The sequence below is a fragment of the Ostrea edulis genome, chromosome 6, assembly GCF_947568905.1.
Source record: "Ostrea edulis chromosome 6, xbOstEdul1.1, whole genome shotgun sequence".
Taxonomy (NCBI): Eukaryota; Metazoa; Mollusca; class Bivalvia; order Ostreida; family Ostreidae; genus Ostrea; species Ostrea edulis.
Window position 1 is genome coordinate 61808650 of NC_079169.1, and position 18739 is coordinate 61827388.

At 35.0% G+C, this 18739-nt stretch overlaps 3 protein-coding genes across 4 annotated transcripts in view; 2 read left to right on the forward strand and 1 right to left on the reverse strand.

Moving 5' to 3' along the window:
• The first annotated feature begins 90 nt into the window (after positions 1–90).
• Positions 91–8694, forward strand: LOC125645488 (tubulin-specific chaperone cofactor E-like protein). Its single transcript, XM_048871029.2, has 9 exons — positions 91–552; positions 1057–1248; positions 2758–2896; positions 4078–4165; positions 4357–4741; positions 5003–5061; positions 5149–5285; positions 5842–6007; positions 6801–8694. The coding sequence occupies exons 1-9, from the start codon at positions 277–279 to the stop codon at positions 7018–7020; spliced, it is 1662 nt and encodes a 553-aa protein (XP_048726986.2). The 5' UTR covers positions 91–276; the 3' UTR covers positions 7021–8694.
• Positions 8695–9951: 1257 nt separating this feature from the next.
• On the reverse strand, positions 9952–15824 carry LOC125646169 (U11/U12 small nuclear ribonucleoprotein 25 kDa protein-like). 2 transcript variants are annotated; one of them, XM_048872346.2, is made up of 6 exons: positions 15631–15824; positions 14278–14456; positions 13285–13408; positions 11725–11830; positions 11365–11439; positions 9952–10336 (listed from the first exon to the last, which is right to left on the reverse strand). In XM_048872346.2, the coding sequence occupies exons 2-6, from the start codon at positions 14446–14448 to the stop codon at positions 10279–10281; spliced, it is 534 nt and encodes a 177-aa protein (XP_048728303.1). In that variant the 5' UTR covers positions 14449–14456; positions 15631–15824; the 3' UTR covers positions 9952–10278. The 2 variants fall into 2 exon arrangements, with proteins under 2 accessions (XP_048728303.1, XP_055996305.1); XM_056140330.1 differs by having other exon boundaries at positions 14278–14465; positions 15631–15808.
• A 179-nt stretch (positions 15825–16003) lies between these two features.
• Positions 16004–18739, forward strand: part of LOC125647760 (DNA-directed RNA polymerase III subunit RPC10-like) — a 6302-nt gene continuing 3566 nt past the window's right edge. Inside the window, exon 1 of the mRNA XM_048874565.2 lies at positions 16004–16158. Within this exon, the coding sequence (XP_048730522.1) occupies positions 16048–16158 (111 nt within the window). The 5' untranslated portion in view covers positions 16004–16047. The remainder of the gene's footprint in view (positions 16159–18739) is intronic.

An 18739-nucleotide genomic window follows, 5' to 3' on the forward strand; every position in this document is an offset into this window, starting at 1 on the left:
GGAAAACTTCGTAAGGAAACGTGATGTCCTATTAAAGTTGACAAATATGCGGGGAAAATTCTTAGGAATCATGATTCCGTTCTGTTGTCAGAAAATATAAATTTGATTACATAAAATTTTTATATTTACGGAACATTTTACTTTCATTTTGAATTATAAATAAAAAACAAGAACGATTTGATATGATGGAGTGCATCACGTGTAACAAAAATAATAACAAAGGGCGTCTCGTGGCTGAGTATCCTTAATCGTGGTAGTCTCGTTCTAAAAATATAAATGATTCGTCAAAGAGTGAAATATTTCAGAACCGTCCATTTGAAAATGGAGGAAGAGTGCATGGAGCGAAAAAATGTCGCCTTTAGCGTGATGTTACCATCAAAGGGGCGGAAAAGGAGAGTGAGAAAGAAGTCGTTTACCGAGGCTGTGAAAGAAAAGTACTGCATGAGCGACCCAAACAAAATCTTTACATCAGGTTTTGTTATCGATATAAAGGTGACAGGCAAACCTAAAATAAGTGACTCTGAGGCAGAACTGGCATATTTGAGAAATGTGGTAAGTTTATACATTTAGACATATGCTTTATTTGATTTGCGTTCTATACGGAATAAACATCAAAACAGCTGACTTAATCTTGGCACAATGCCAAATTGTGTGATAACGCGTTGCATTTCGTTATCATGTTTATCGTGTGGAAGGTTAGGCTGATATCCTCTTCACTTGTTAAATATTCATGTAAAAATAACTGAAATAATACGTTGTGTTTTGTCCTATTTTCTTCCATTTTGACGCCAACCTTTTTCGTGTACCCCCCCCCCCCTTATAAATTATTAAATTATCTTTGGTAATTTTGTTTGCCCCCCCCCCCCCCCCTCACTAAAATAAGATATATTTACCAAAATTTTCTTTAACAAAATTTTACATCACCAAAATAGCAAACATGATATGGACATCAGACCAGTCTTCATACACATATGTTTGCTTGTATGGTACATGTATCAGTCTGAAAATATCAAGACTAAGAAAGTAAAAAAAAAAAACCCCACCCATTTCTTGCAGGTATTGACCAACAGTTCTGTTGGTCATGCTGGAGTGCCAAATGAAGGTTTGTCCACTCTCTGTCCAAATGTAGTTGACCTTGACCTTTCAAGCAATGCCCTTACAGATTGGAAAGATATGCTGACCATCTTGTCTAACCTACATTGTCTTAAATTTGTCAACTTGGCCAGAAACAATTTGCAAAATAAAGAGGTGAGGACTTTTCAGCTTTTGAAAGTTTTAAAATTTTCATGTAAATCTGTAATTTAACAAATTTTCAATGCAATTACAATTTGTAAAGAAATTATATAAATTAAGTTCTAAACTGCAGAGACTGTGACATATTGTTTTAATAATTGTGATATTGACATTATTGTATTCCTTTTTAGCTCACTTGAGCTGAAAGCTCCAGTGAGCTTTTCTGATCACCTGTTGTTCGTCTGTCTGTCTGTCTGTTTGTAAATATTTTACATTTTCAACTTCTTCTCCAGAACCACTGGGCCAAATAAAACCAAACTTGGCCAACAGCATCCTTGGGTGAAGGGCTTTCAAGTTCGTTCAAATGAAGGGCCATGCCCCCTTCAAAGGGAAGGTAATCACAAAAATATGGTGGGTCATTTAAAAATGTTCTTCTCAAGAACCACTGGGCCAGAAGAACTGAAATTTACATGAAAGCTTCCTGACATAGTGCAGATTCAAATTTGTTCAAATCATGGCCCCTGGGGGTAGGATGGGGCCATGATAGGGGATCAAAGTTTTACATACAAATATATAGGGGGAACTTTTAAAGGTCTTCTCAAGAAGTGCTAGACCAGGAGAAGAGAAATTTACATGACAGTTTTCTGACATAGTGCAAATTAAAGTTTGTTAAAATCATGGCCCATTAGGGTAAGATGGGGCCACAATAGTATTTCAAAGTTTTACATACAAGTCTTTAAAAATCTTCTTCTCAAGAACCACTGAGCCAGAAAAGATGAGATTTGCATGAAAGCTTCCTGACATAGTGCAGATTCAAGTTTGTTAAACTCACGACCCCTGGGCCCTGGGAATAGGATGGGGCCACAATAGGGGATCAAAGTTTTACATACTAATAAATAGAAAAAAATCTTTAAAAATCTTCTCAAGAACCTTTGGGCCAAAGATGTTTACATTTGCACAAAAGCTTCCTGACATAGTGCAGATTGAAGTTTGTTCAAATCATGGTCCCCGGGGTTAAGATGAGGCCACATACAAATATATAGGGAAAATCAATAAAAGATTGATCGTCTTCTGAAGAATCGATTGGCCAGAAAAGTTTACATTAACATGAAAGCTTCCTGACATAGTGCAGATTCAAGTTTGTAAATATCATGGCCCCCAGGTGTAGGTTGGGGCCATGATAGGGATTAAAATTTTACATGCAAATATATACTAGAAAAATCTTTAAATAATTAGGCCAAGTGACTCAGGTGAGTGATGTGGCCCCACGGACATCATTGCATCATTCTTTGTATCAGTAATATATAATGGTTATATTATATCAAAAAAATCAATGCATGAATGTTAATCTCAAATTATAACACTATTGACCAAATTAATCTAATCTCATGCTATATAAAGCAAGAAAATGTAATTATGATAATGATTTTACACCTGTGAAGATATAGGAGCAAAATTGATTACCATATTCCATCCAGTCAATCATCAAATTACCAGATGCTAAAAGGAAAGATTACATTGCAGAATGTCATTCAGTCTTGGAGCACATCCCTTCCCCAGATTGAGAACCTGGTGTTGAATGGAACATACACCAGTTGGCAAGATGTCATTGATTTGTCCAGAAAGATTCCATCCCTGACAGAGCTTCATGCCTGTGAAAATGGTATATTGCATGGATGTTGTCATAGCGTAGCAGTCACTGAGGGTCTGCTCACTTGTAAAAAGTTGTTATATGCTATGCTTTTCTTGAACAAAGATTAGGAAAATGAATCATAAGAAAACTTTCCAGTTTCCTTTGAATTAGTACTATACGCATGTGTAAAACATTCAGAGTGCCGATTTAAGTGCAAAATTACTCTACCAATTAAGGTTCCCCAGATAACAGCCTTTCAGAACACTATCTGTCAAATTAGAGTGAAATTGTTCTCGATGACTATAAGAGATTTTGATATTTAACACATTTACATCCGATAAGACTTGGTCAATTGATGCATCTTGGGGAGGATGTTAGCTGCAATAATGTAGCTCTCTCCAATCTTTTTTTTATCCTGATGCTACCCCCCCCCCCCCCCCCCCCCCGGAAAAATTGGAGAGGGCTACATTATTGCAGCTAGGAGGATGTGTGTCATGACCCAGATAGGTCACTATGGAACTGTTTTTCAGACATAGTCAAATCATGTTGGAGTTATATTGTGTACATATAGCTGGAATTGACAGCAATCATAGCTTGTGACTCGAGTGATGCAAAAGTAAGTTAGCATCATGTGCATGTAGTTCAAGATGGGTGTATCATGTACTCTAGTCATGCACTTCATACTGGCTTTTTGTCCACAAAGACTAAAAATCCACACAGATATGTTTAAAAAACAGCACTGTAAGTGCAACCTCCTTGGTAGGGATGATGCATATATAAATTATCCATCAATCAAATTTTTTTACAAGAAGTACAAAGGTAAAGGTTCAGAAGGAGGTGAACGGTTCACCTCTCTGACCCATTATTTTGACCTTTGGGTTGGATTTCTTATTTTTGGGATTGAAAATGTAAAAGTTTAGATACAATCAACAAATTAATCAAAGAAGCCAAAAAAAAAAAAAAAATTAAGCCAACATACATAAGAAAATTGGTTTTGCACCTTTAGAAATTTTGTAGTCAGAACACGATTCCTCTTTCCTGTTTGAGAAGTGCAGGGTAACGTGTCCAATGCATGATTTTATTAAAAATCAGATCATGTAGAGAGAGACAGTATATACTTTGATTTATGATTTTTTTTCACTATAATAGCGAATAAGAATTTGTGTATTTTCTTCAAGCACCAATAACGATATGGAACTTTATATTTGTAGAATATGAAGATTTAGACCACACAGAAGACATCTACAAGCATTTGCAGAACATCAACTGTCTCAGACTCAATAACAATAAACTCAGGAGGTAAATACCTTGATTTTACTGAAAACATACAGTATTTCTTGCACCTGATTCTTTAATCATGTTATATGTCTATTTTATTCCAAATATTATAGCAGGAAACTATTCCAAAGTGAAGCGTAATGTTATTCTCAATACCTTTTATGAAAAGGATGAACTGTGTAATGCACACCGGTGAACATTCTAATTTTCAGTTGGGAAGAAATTTGGAAACTGAAAAATCTACCCAAATTAGAGTCCTTGATTCTATCTGGAAACCCCATACAGCACATCTTTTATAAAGAAAATGAGAATTGCAGCATATGCTCTCAAGACAACACAAACGAGAATACAGAAAATGAGGGAGATGTTTCAATGGAAATGCAAGACCTAGTGGATGACATCGTGTATGATGTGATTCGGTTAACAGAGAGTGCTGTTACAGAGGAGGCAGACAAAGGCTCACAGTGTGTGGACTGCCAGCACGGCAACCCGTTCTCCAGACTCAAGTTGATATGCCTGAGTGACACTCAGCTCAACAACTGGACTCATTGTGGTGAACTTAGAAAGTACCCTGCTCTTGAGTCTCTCAGAATCAAGGTCTTAACAATTTCTCAGATTTGGAAAATGAACAATTCTTATTTTCAAACTAAATGTGATCATTCATTTTCATGGGGTTTGATTTTCATTAAGAATAACTACATGTACATGTACTATTCAAATACAGAATTAAGTTCTCACAAACATGGTTATTTTTTCGAAACCATGAAAATTTTACCTATGAAAATGAAAAATAATCTTCAGTACTGATTATAATGACTACTTAGTATGAATGAACTTAACACCATTCATTACTCACAGGATGTGCCTTTGGTGAAGGAAGTGAATCCTGATGACAGAAGAAAACTTCTTGTTGCACAGTATGTTACCATCTTTAAAGTAATGAAAGCATTCTTTATGAACCTCATTCAGAAAAATAATCTGCAGTGATGCTTTCTTTTTGACAGCATGCCAAACATTAGGATACTGAATGGAAGTGAAGTTACCCACACCGAGAGAGACAAGTCCGAGAGACATTTTGTCCGATACTTCACAGACAAAAAACACAAGCCTGACAGATTTCATGAGTTAAAGGCCAAGCATGGTACAGTAAATTTCATTCACCCTATACTAGTTGCAGGGGTTGTAGTAGCCTAAGATTTTTTGGGGGGTCCCACATGTCACATGGAAACCAGTAGTCGTGTGCGTCATAAAATCAAATTTTCAAAATATATGGTTTTAGTACAACTTTTGAATCATGTCATATTAAAGGTACGAGATACCATACTCACACTATAATGGGTTCAAAGTAGAAAAAACTGTTAATTTCCACTCAATATGATTGAATTTAATCGTAATCAAAGAAAATGTATATATTGCCACCTTTTTAAATATATCAGACACAGTCATACACAGATCTGAAGTATATGCTAACATTACTAGTAAAAGTCATACACAGCAGAATGAAGACACATAAAAACTGGTTAAAAGGACAAAATTTTAGTTTAACAGTTTCAAAAATTTCATAAATATTCTGGATGTACCAGCATAAAAGTTATTGCCCTTGATAACATTACAGTACTATCCCAAAAGTATGACGACTTTGTGTACCTCCTTCTCCTTGAAGCATACTCATGCTACTTAAATTCATTTTCCAATAGGTCAACTCCTTCCCTTGATGGACATTGACATAAGTGGTGGATATCAGGAGTGGATCAACATCGCATTCATTTACAATGACAAACGCCTTGAACAAAGGGTTCATGTGGTGGATCCCATTGGAAAACTTAGGCTCATGGTTGCTGAAAAATTCCACCTCTATGCCTCGTGAGTTCCTATTAACATGGTTTAGTATTTCTATTTGCAAATGTTTTCCTGTATACTGAACACAATATATATGTGTATATATCTTATAGATATAAAATATTGTTGAGTCAAGAGATTATATATCACATAACTACACAAAATGAATTCAACTGTGGCATCACTACATAAGCATTACCGATAATGTTCTTGCTGAAAAAGTTGTTATAATTTACGCTGGGGTTAAGACTATGCATTTTTTCATGTCCAACACTACGTGTGGGGGAAAAACATGCGGTAACTGAATATATATTATATAAAATATTCATAACTATATTAGTGGGGGAAATTTATGCCCTAATTATGTGACCACGTAATTAGTGTAAATCCCCCCGCACAAATATCCAATTTTACAGTATTCCACAACTTCTACATTTTACAACTCTGACATCACAACTGAGTGTTTTCACTGTTGATATTCTTGAAAAACTTCTCTGACTAAAACTGCATTTCCACACAATTCCATGTCAGCTGCAAACAGAAACATAAGAAATAAGGTTTCATTTTCAAATATCAAATGGGGACATAGATGCATTCAGTTACATCATCAAATTTATTATAAAGGGTATCTCTGTATATACATGTATATTTAAAAAAAGATTCATTTTTTTAGTGTGTAAGAAAAATTTCGAACCTGTATGTCCATATTTCGTGATGGTGGGTCAAGTTCAAAATATACTGAGAGACAAAATACATTTTGAAAAGATACCAATATTTCAGATTTTCAATATGCATGAACTTTGCCCTATCTTTCTAGGTTGCGTACTTTTAAGTTGCATCATTATGCATGTGGCCCCCACCATCGAGAGGAGGAGCGGTTCTTTGAGGAGCTTATCATGCAGACAGAGTCCCTCCCAATCAGTAGATTTGATATTATGGATGGGGATGAAATATATGTGGATCCAATAAGGGACGGATTTCTGAACCCAGAGGGAAGTCTTCAGTATTTCCTCATCACCAGTTACATCACAATGTAACAATAGGGGGTAGCATTTGTCCATAGAACACATCTGTGAAAAATACTCCCAAGAGAGTGCGAATATGGAACGTATTAACTGACGTAGTCATCGTACTGAAAGAAGGAAATTTTTTATCAATATCAAAATATTTCAAACTACTTTATTTTTTTATAGTGAACTTTGTGATAGTTATTGTAATGTCCTTACAGTTTTAACTTACTTTTTAACTAAGCTTTTATTGAATTTTCAGGCTAATCTTTCTTGGCATTTTAGTTACATGAAGATGACATACTTTACGAACATCTACATGTACCAAAACCAAAAATCTGTGATATTTCAGGATGTACATGTATTTATTTTTGGGGATGTTGATCACATACGAAAACTATCAGTACAAGTGACTTTACTTTTCGTCCAGCATTTACATAAAAGGCATGCAATGCCATACAAATGGCTTTCAACATTAAAAGAGGAACTAGCATCTTTGCAATGCACAAAGTTCCCTCCCTTGTTAAATTTTTTTATTGCATATAGTGTATATAGTGTTCTCTACTTGTGAATATTTTGTCCATTTAGGCACAGTTAGAAAAGGGTGTTTTTCAAGTCATCTGTGTATAGTAAATAAAACAATCCCTTTGACAAAATGTAAGCAGAAAAAAATGCATATTTCTTTTGTAGAAGATTCAGATTGAGAATTCCCAGTCATTGAGTTCTAATTTTGACTAGTTATAAATTAGTGTAGCCAATTTCCTGCACAACTCTCAAAATATCATTCCACATTTTGTAGTTTCATGTATACACTGTTTGTGTGATTTAGCTTGTGTGTCCACTACAATTAATACTTTCACACTTAGCATATATTAACACTGCACCTTGGTACTGTAAAATAGCTGGTTTTACAATACATGTAATTGTGTAACAGCTAGTAACACTTCCTTCAAAGTCTATTTAGTCAAGAGTGATTTCATTTCCCAAATTATGGTAAAAATATCTAAGCATTCAAGAGTAAAAAATTGATTTTGGTAATTTTGATGGTTCTCAATATCATTTAAACAATGCATTGTGATTATTGTAAGCTGCTGAACACAAGTACAAATAAACATTAACAGATATTTTCTTATTAGCATAAAACTTTCCAACTTCACTTTAGTAGTGTAGTCATTAATAATACATGTATGTAGAGATTTGTACCATATTTTGAATACAAAATCAAATGCTTTTTCTGCAAGTATAAACTAATACATTTGAAAAGAATCAGTTTAACAGTGTCTTCTTGTTTTATGAAAGTCATGTTGATTGTGAAAATGACATAAATTTTATGAAAGATGAGGATTTCAGCACTTACACCAGTGTGAAGAAATTACTTGTTAAAGAAATTGTTTACAATGACTTTAAATCTTTGGAACTATTTTGGGTCCTAAATGTCTTTTTTATGTGTATTTGAATAGATATTCAGGTTTGTTGTTTATAAAGGCAAATCATATGATTGCCTGTGATTGTTATATTTTTTTGTTTGAAACCCTGCTAAACGTTTGCCAACAGAGAAATTTGTATTGTGACCTTGACAGGAGAAAGCATCCTTACAGTGCTAAATCTCCTAACTATACATATCACGAATTATGTAGTATTCCATTTTGTGTGATGATTTTAAGTGAAATACTAAATATATACAAATAAATATTTCTGATAGTATAAGGCTTTTCAATGAGTTTTGTATGCCTCCATGCACAAGGAGCAAATGAGATACATACATGTACATCTGACAAGATGACCCAAGAAGAGAAATACGACCCTAAATTGAGTCCTTTTAGGTTAAAATTCACGTGTAAAAGAAAGAGAAAAAATGTCACGAAACGGACAAGGATTCAAACCTGCATCTCTGAATTTCTGGTTAGATGCTTTCTGGACACTGCAAACTGGAATGGGCTGACCACCTACCAGGTTTTCCTAAAAGGCATTCTCCTTTGTCAGTTCCAAGGGCAGACGAGGGTGCCAAATATGAAGAAATGGTAAAAATGCAACGAGACCAGGATTTGAACCTGGGACCCCTGTAACTTTGGTCGAGTGCTTACTTGTTGCTGACATTGAGTATTATGTGAAGAGAACTATCATTTTGATGTTTCAGAATTAGCAGTATCCTTAAACAAGAGGCCCATGGGCCACATCGCTCACCTTGGCCCATATCTGAAGACTTTCTATATATATTTGCATGTAAAACCTTAGTCCCTATTATGGCCCAAACTACCCTTTGCAAACTTGAATCTACATTATGTCAGAAAGCTTTCATGTAAATGTCAACTTCTTTGGCCCAATGGTTCTTGAGAAGAAGATTTTTAAAGCTTTTTCCTATATTTGTATGTAAAACTTTACCCCCCCCCCCCACCTTTTGGCCCCATCCTACCCCCGGGGGCCATGATTTGAACAAACTTGAATCTGCACTATGTCAGAAAGTTTTCTTGTAAATATCAGCTTTTCTGACTCAGTGGTTCTTGAGAAGATTTTTCCTATATATTTGTATGTAAAACTTTGATCCCCTATTGTGGCCCCATCCAACCCCCGGAGCCCATGATTTGAACAAACTTGAATCTGCAATATGTCAGGAAGTTTTCAGGTAAATTTCAGCTCTTCTGGCCAAGTGGTTCTTGAGAAGAAGATTTTTAAATGACCCCACCCTATTTTTGCATTTTTGTGATTATCTCCCCTTTGAAAGGGACATGGCCCTTCATTTGAACAAACTTGAAAGCCCTTCACCCAAGGATGCTTTTGGCCATGTTTGGTTGAAATTGGCCCAGTGGTTCTGGAGAAGAAGTCGAAAATGTGAAAAGTTTAACAGACAGATGGACAGACAGACGACGGACAAAAAGCAATCAGAAAAGCTCACTTGAGCTTTCAGCTCAGGTGAGCTAAAAACTGGACAGATATCAAACGTATTACATGTACACACAGTAGTTTAAAATTTGTACATTTATTCATTTAAACAAGTGTTATGCTCTAACATACTGTATACATTCACTACATACTGATACACATGTAGTATTGGGTGTAACTATGATGCACATACAAAATGTTATCAGGATTCACTAATACAGAGAAAAATTGTCATAGGGTTGCCTCCATTTAAGTTGACACATTCACAAGTTCATGATCATAATGCATGCATCGTTTTCTTGATCAATTCTGGAACTGTCACAGAGTTACTTCCCTTTGTGACACATTCACAATAATGGATGTACAGAATTATATGCATTTTCATGATTAATTCTGGAACATCATCTATCACTTCTCTTTTAATCTCTTGATAAATGTCACTTCATCTTTATTTCTTATGCCATATCTGAAAGAAAACAAGAGTGGTCAGGAGACAGAGGAGCAGTAGTCAGAATCGGTGAACTTGATCCGTCCATGTGAATCTGAATGGAACTGTACAAACGAACAAAGACTTTTAAAAGTCATAATGCAAATCATCCATTCAAGTTTATTAACACACAGATGTTCTAGTTACTATAGGAATGAATGCTGAAAAAACTACACCAGAGTCACTCGCATGGAGAATTTGGGGTCAGAAGTAGTATCTGCATCAATATGCAACATTAAAACACACAAATTTAAAGCTACAGTTTGGCCAATACTAGAAAGTTGTTTGTCCTTGCCTGACCATATGAAAAATCCCATAACCTCAATTATTATCTGGTGACTACCACTGCATTTTGTTCCGATTTGATTTAAAGAGAACTGTGAACGATAGTATTGTTTCGCCACCTACCTTCTGGTCAATTTTTAAAAGTTATCATTTTTAAATAAATTTTTTTTTTTATATGTCAATATAGATATTCTATAAGAATTTTCATAAAGTTTATTTATTTGACAAAACAAAGAGAGATAACTCTATAATTCATAATTTGGGTTAAACTATAGGAATCGATGGAAAATATGTTTAAAACATTTATTACAGACAATCCGATGGGGATTCTATATGTGCAGTCTGATACTCAATACATCACTGATCTCATACATCAATTCAATTTACTTAAACTTCATAATAAAATCTCGAGGTTAAGATCGTGACATAGGTGAAGCATGTATTGCTGTTAGTCACATAGCAATTTCATAGGAATACTGGTACAGACAGGACACAGGTTTTTTCTCATTCACCTAGCTGTGACCTTGACCTTAAGAACATGACTTTGAATTAACATCAAAACACCCCTACATCTCAGCAAATTGCATTTTATTATTTTCAAAACTATAGATAGATATTGTGAGGTTGCATTTAGCAATTTTCTGTTTGTAGTAAATTTCTGACAGACATTGTATGACTGCATTTTGAAACATTTCAGAAAAGGACAGTTCAGCATTACTCACTCTTTAAGTAACTTCTTGTCTTCAGTTAGTTTTTGTCCATCAAAATACAACCAGTGCCTTTTCCAAATATATTTCCTGGAAAAGAAATCAATTTTAAACACGTATGTCAAAGATTACACAAAATGTTTCATAAAATCTATCTTGACACTAAACTCTTGATATACAGTTGAGCTTCAGTATCTCGAACATCGATATCCCGAATACAGGGGTCAACCTCTTCAATCCTCTCTCTTTCATCTTCCCCTCGACCCTTATTTCCCTTCCCTCCCACATCTTCTTTACTTTGTATGTATCAATAGAAATACATGAATGCAGTGTTCTTATGAATTCTAAAAGTGTGTAAAGCATCAAACCATTTACCAACTGATGTGCTTCTTTCCTTTGCTGCGAGATAGTTTCAAGGTCATATGGCGTTTAATGGCATGTTTAAGGTCAAGAACAGTGCCATTTTGAACCACTACCACTGCTGTTATTGAATTAAAGAAAAGAAAAAAAACAGTTTCAGAAGATATACATGCATATCAGATAATGTAATGTTAAGTAAATCTTTAACATCTATGTACATACATTTCGTCATAGATAAATGCAAATATATAATTGAACTTATAAAAAATAAAGCTCAAAATACATGTATGACTTTTTAGAGTTCATCATATCTTTTACATTCAGAATGACTTGTCAACAGCAAAAGTGATGATGACCCATCTGTTTCTAATGCATTTCAAAATACAGTGTAGCAATACTACAAGAGGCCCATGGGTCTTTATGGTCACCTGAGTGAAAACTCTTTAAAGAATAGTTCAATAATACAAGGTGTTTTAAAATTATTTTCAAATCCTTAGCTTCCAGATTCAGTTGTTTTCAATGTCCAAGAGTAAAAGAGCATTTAAATATCCATGTACTGATTTCCACTATATAACTACTGCCCCCTGAAGCCTCTGTAATTGTTCAGGGCCTAGGGGTCATGATTTTCACATTCTTCATAACCTTACATAAAATATTTTGTCACAATGCCATTCAGCAAAGAGGATGGTTTTACTAGATTAGAGAGTCTCATCACTCTTTTACTCAGCCCTAGAACTGAATCACTGAGACACAGGTAGGTAATTTCACCTAATAGAGGGGCTGAATGCACTTCATCACCATGCATAATAAGTTTTAAAGATTACATCTATCTTAACTATACATTCATCTGGACCCAGCAATAAGGCCCAGATGCAGAAAATTTCATAATATTGGGAGGCACTACATACTTTTTATAACCATGCAGCATTTCTTCACAATGCATAGAATTAAAACAGACAATTATTTTAAAGATACTATATACCTAAAGGCTATACTATATACCTATTTGGGCCCTGCCCTAAAACCTGAACCAGTGGATGAGGGATAAGGAATATTTCAACTTTAGAAGAAACTAAATATAAGGGGGCCTTGAATTTCACAATTTCAGTAGAAGCATCCCTGCTCATCATGACTATGCATAGCTTGTGTGATAGATATCTCTAATAGTACAGAAGGGGATTCTAAAAATTGCAATATTTGATGGTTTTGATCCCACCCTTCAGGCCTCAATGTAGCTGTAGAACTCTAGTTCTCTGGGGAAAAATTGGGATATATCTGGAATATCGCAATTTTTTCCCCAAGGGGCTACAGTTCTGCAGCTAGCCCCAGGACTGCAGTGACCATGACGGTACACTAAAGATGTTCCATACCATATTTTTATAAAAAATGAACTTGCAGAGGAAAAGTTTATTATGTTTGAATTTTAAGAGAGGACGAACAACCATCACCCAGTAATAACAATTAGTTTCTATCAATCTTAAAAGAGATATTAACAATATACTAGAATGCATAACCATCAGCACCTTGTCTGTTTAAATAAAAACTAAAGTCAAAGAAGTAGAAAAATTAACTTACACAACACTTCTCCATCAGCTCTGTGTACATTTACCACTATTGCTTGGCCATGCTCCAGAGCAATAAAGGAATTGATTTCCTCGAGTGTCACTTCTGGTGGCAGGTCACACAACAGAGGATCTGTCTAAAGAAGAAAAACTATGTAAATTTTTAATTTGTCAAAATTTATGCCTAATAAAAATATCTCACACATCTTTTCTATAAACTTATACTTGGAAAAATATCTTACAATACAATTTAACTTCCAGATGATTCAGATAAAATCATGTGATAATTATTTTCATGATTCGCGAAGTAGCATAATGTTTACAGTAACATTGCATCTTCATAACGAATTCAGGTGAGCTTTAAATCTAAAGACTATATATGGCATCTGATGATGTCTGTACAAAATGTCAACGATAATCAAAACTTTCATGAGATTGCAATTTAAGACATCTAGCTGAATCATTATAATACAATAACAGGCAAAATAAATGGACAGATACTGTAGGTAGTACTTGTTTAGAAATGTTTGCATTACAGGGGTTATAAAACCATTTCATAAGAAGCAGGAGTTAGTTTGCCTATCAGTAATCAGCATTTAAAGCTGATTATGCAGATTTTACCCCATTCTGTTGACCTATCATACAAAGTTAACCTAGACATTCACTGCCTATAGTTATGTTTTGTAATTCAACTTGTTCCTGTTACTCAATAAATGTTTTGTGTTAAGTTGAAAGGTCATCACTTTTATCAAGAAATAAAAAACATGTAGTTGTATATTCAATGAAATGGCATAGGTTTATAATAGATCATGTACAAAAAATTGATAATCTAATATAATAGTATTCTATCTATTTACAATAAATGATATTCAGCTCAATAGGACATCCATCATTTGAACATTAAACATTCTAAGTTTTCTCCCACAATCTCTCATTTATTATTTGCTTTTTTACTCATACACAATGGCTGAGACAGTACACATTCAATCAAAAACACCAAACCTACCGAGATGATTTCATTAATGGATGCCTCCACTTTTGACATGGCTTCTTGGTGAGACAACACAAGCTCCCCATCCTCATCCTGCATTTCCTCAGTCTCTTTACTGTCGACAAATGTGTCTTTGCTGTCGTTTGGAGACTTTGACTCAGTGAAATTGCTGGTAATATCCGACATTGTGCAGCCTGAAAATTCTAATTCGTAAATATTTCTTTAATAACTAGTACTACATATTCCAAAATAAAAAATATATATATAAACATTTTGCACTTTCATAAATATTTCCCTAATATGACATTCCATGTTTGTCAATGAGTGACTAATGAAACATTAGCTGTGTACCAGGAAGGGAGAAAATGTGATGGACCAGACTGAAATTAGAACCTGGGCCCCTGAATCTCCAGTCAGGTGCTCTACTAACTCAGCTTTCTGGCCATCGGAGATCAACACTTTCTGACCGCTATACATCCCTGTCTATACACTCTACACAACCCAGATTCTTTTTGCCCCTGGCAGGAATTTCACCTGTAAGTTCAGGGGTGGTCAACAGCACCAAATGTAACAGAAAAGGAGAAAATGCAACGGACCAAACTGGGATATGAACTTGGGCCCCTTGAATCTCAAATTAGGTGCTCTACCACTGAGCTATCTGGCCACCGCTGATCATTAATCCGTCTGACCACTACACTGTTACAACAACGAGACACTGTGTGACTATAGGTCTAATTTATCACGTTAACAGGTTGGGAACACTTCCCCTATAGCAAGATATTCTCGCTAAAACGCGATTATCCCTCTTTAGCGAGAAATAAACATTACCATAAACAGGTGTTTTGGCGTCTTTATTGAAAATAATGGCAAATCCCATGCAACGCTGAATAAGTGCGACACGCACTCAACATGATGCGAATTGTTTCTATGAAATTGACAACATAGTCATGAAATTGCATATCAAAGTTGCTGCATAAGAGAGAAGCAGTCTGAAATCCAATACACATCGTGAGAGTTTTTGTTTTGATTCATATATTTGCAGAAGTATCAGACATTTTAGCACTTTTTCTTCTTTTCACGTGAATCACGAAGAGGTGTACTCCGCGGGTGTTTTTCTCGGTTGTACGGGATATATTTATTCTCGCTAGAGAGGGATAATCGCGTTTTAGCGAGAATATCTCAGAAGTGTTCCCAACCCGATTAATATGATTCTTGCTTCATGACATTTCTATCTCATACACCTGCAGGTCCAGTACAATCTATGTGTGTGTATATAACCGTCATCATTAACAAGTACAAACAAACTAAATCATCAGAAAATATATGCTACCGAGCTGAGTACTGTATTGTAAAAACATTGACTGTTACCTGTGAAGGGAAACTGGGGGCTGTCGCTTACAGTGACGGACTTCTATATTTCGGTCGCATGATAATAAATTTGTGTAGTTGCATTCAAATAATGTTACATAGTGAAAAGGTAACGTTAATTTTAAAGACGGGGAAAATCGGCAATGATCGAGTAGCCTCAGTATGAATGAAAACAAAAGTAGAGTACATGTTTGATAAGTCATACGTAAACAAATTCTATTTCACTAGATTTCTATATGTAAAAGAAAAAATCATAGTTGATCAATATCAACGGTAGTTTGATGTTTTATTGATTTCGTTTATAAAATAGTAGAAGTAATATTTATCAATTATACCTGACAAATCTAGAAAACGAAATTCGATACTCGAACGAATTAATACAATTTGAGAGTGAAAAGGAAAGTAAGAGATGTAAGAATGTTGACATTTTGTCCAACATGTGCCAATGTTTTAGTGGTTGAAGAAGGACAGAATTGTTATCGATTTGCATGTAACACGTGTCCATATGTTCAAAATGTTCAAAGAAAGGTACTATTTATGAAATTTGTGATTGTAGGTTTTGTACAATGTTACAGTACAGAACGAGAGATCCTGTGGGGATCCGGGTTAGAATAGGTCCTCAGTACCCCTTGCTTGTCGTAAGAGGCGACTAAATGGGACGGTTCTTCGGATGAGACGGCAAAAACCGAGGTTTCGTATCACAGTAGGTGTGGCACGACAAAGATCCCTATGGAGAGCCAAATTAACATAAACTCGAATAATTGAAGATATCTTTAATTATTTGAAGATATCATCAATTCAATTATTGCTCTCTTTAATTGAATTAATGCGCGCATTAAATCAATTATTGCTCTCATCCAATGAATTAATGCGCACTTCAATTCAATGATTGCTCTCATCAATTGAATTAATGCGCGCATCAATTGAATTAACAGTCTATACGAAAGTTTTTTGGACCACACAGGACATTTGGTCCTGTGTAATCAATGAACACACCGGACCGAACCAAATTTTGTCAGACCGCAAAACTTAATGTAAAAAAGAGAAACACGTGAAAATGCAAAACCAAGGAAATCTTATTTATTATACTAGTAATACTATACCAGGGATCCCTCCCGCATAATACTTGAGACGGTCCATGCGGTTTAATCACATTCATTTACTTATTTGGATTTGTGTGATATTTTTTACTTATAACAAACATTTAATTGACTCCGCGTCAAAATAATAAAGCTTAAAACCGAATACTGAGACATCGGACATTCCGGTCCGGTGTAAAAAATGACACATTGGACCTGAGGCACTGCACATCGGTCAGGTCCGACGGTCCGATGTTTTTCGCATAGACTGAATTAATGAGAGCAATAATTGATTTAATGCTCGCATTAATTCAATTATTGCTCTCTTCAATTCAATTGATGAGAGCATCAATACGCCGGTTTCAAGATACACCTGAGTTATTTCCCTTTGGAGAAGTCTCGTATATAGTGAGGCGCAAAACAATTTGTTTACACGCAGGAGTGGGACTAATATTCATCACTGAGTAAGTGAATATACTCAGTAAGTTTCTCATACACTGTTTGATCACCCGAATTCGACTGATACACAAACTAAGTAAGTTATAAGTATTTAGGGAGTAATTAAATACATAGAATTCTTATCATATCATGTTATTTCATTGGTCATAAGTACCATATCTAAGACATTACTTGCAAATATGACATTGTTTTTATATTTCCACTTTAGTAAAACATTTCTTTTGATAGTATATGTATTTCCCACATTTACATATTAAAAGAAAAGCCGCATTTAATACATTTCATCATCTTCCTCGCTGACTGTAGGTCCACTCTGTCCCACTTAGTCATTCAAAGTTCCACTAAATGCACCTCCTACACAGAAGAGTTCGTATCTCGAAACTGGTGTATTGAATTAATGAGAGCAATAATAGATTTGATGTGTGCATTAAATCAATTATTGCTCTCTTCAATTCAATTGATGAGAGCATCAATTTCGTGGAAATATTGCTCGCAATAATTAATTTAGAGCTCGGTATAAATAATTTGATGATCTCTTTAATTCAATTGAAGATATCTTTAATTATTTACAATGCTTTTGTATACGGAATTAATGCGCGCATCAATTCTTTTATAGAGAACAACAATTCAATTAAAGAGATCGTTAATTCAATTGTGGATATGTTGAATTGAAGATATCTTTAATTATATAGTTGCTCTCTCTAAAAGAGTTATTGCTCTCTTCAAATGAATTAAAGACCCATCTCATGACCGTACGGTCAGTGAAAATGTAAGGGGAGCCTAATCTAAACGGATGTTATTTACCTGGAGTGACCAGGGTCTACCAAGGTGTTAATTGCTATATCCCATGGCACTCAAAGAAATACACAGAGACAGAACATGGTAGAAATCTACCTCTCCATGCTTTTTTATAGTTTTGATATACACAGGCCCTGTCTCAGGGACCTCTGCAGAGTTTCTGTGGTCATAGTGTTTGAATAATGGTTGTATTCCTAAGGGTAACTGACACACATTCTACACCCACCCACTCTTTCTCTGTTTCTCTCTCTGTCATTGACTCAATGAATAATTTCTTTTATAAATAGAGAGGTATCATAAATTGATGACATAAATTATTTCAATAGGTTACAAGTTTTAGAAATTATTGTGCCAGTTATTGTTTGATTTCTGATTGTGTAATTTATAATACATGTACAGGTATATATAGAGGGGGGGGGGGGGTTACAATTATATTGAAATTGCATTGTTCAGGGGCCTTTTTAAAAAGAATTGAATTACAAGAAAATAGCAGTTGTGGACAGGTCATTGCTATCAAAACTCAGGTATACTGGGCTTCCTCAAGATCTAAAGAATGCTTGTAGATACTGGCTGTTATTGTTATCAAAACACCTCTCTGGGGTAGCCCCAGACCACAGTGTCTGCAGATGTCACTCCACCTGAGATCTATTGTTAAATGTTTGATTGACAGGTAACTTACAATTTGGGGGTGTCAACTTAAAATTGGGTCTTTAAAGATATCATTAATTCAATTGAAGAGAGCAATAACTGAATTAATGCGTGCATTAAATCAA

Coding starts and splice junctions, on each gene's coding strand:
- LOC125645488 (XM_048871029.2), top strand. CDS start 277: ATGATTCGTCAAAGAGTGAAATATTTCAGAACCGTCCATTTGAAAATG. Junction 1,249..2,757: donor ACAATTTGCAAAATAAAGAG/GTGAGGACTTTT, acceptor ATTACATTGCAG/AATGTCATTCAGTCTTGGAG. Junction 5,286..5,841: donor TGAGTTAAAGGCCAAGCATG/GTACAGTAAATT, acceptor ATTTTCCAATAG/GTCAACTCCTTCCCTTGATG.
- LOC125646169 (XM_048872346.2), bottom strand. CDS start 14,448: ATGTCGGATATTACCAGCAATTTCACTGAGTCAAAGTCTCCAAACGAC. Junction 11,831..13,284: donor AGCTGATGGAGAAGTGTTGT/GTAAGTTAATTT, acceptor ATTCAATAACAG/CAGTGGTAGTGGTTCAAAAT. Junction 10,337..11,364: donor GACAAGAAGTTACTTAAAGA/GTGAGTAATGCT, acceptor GTTTTCTTTCAG/ATATGGCATAAGAAATAAAG.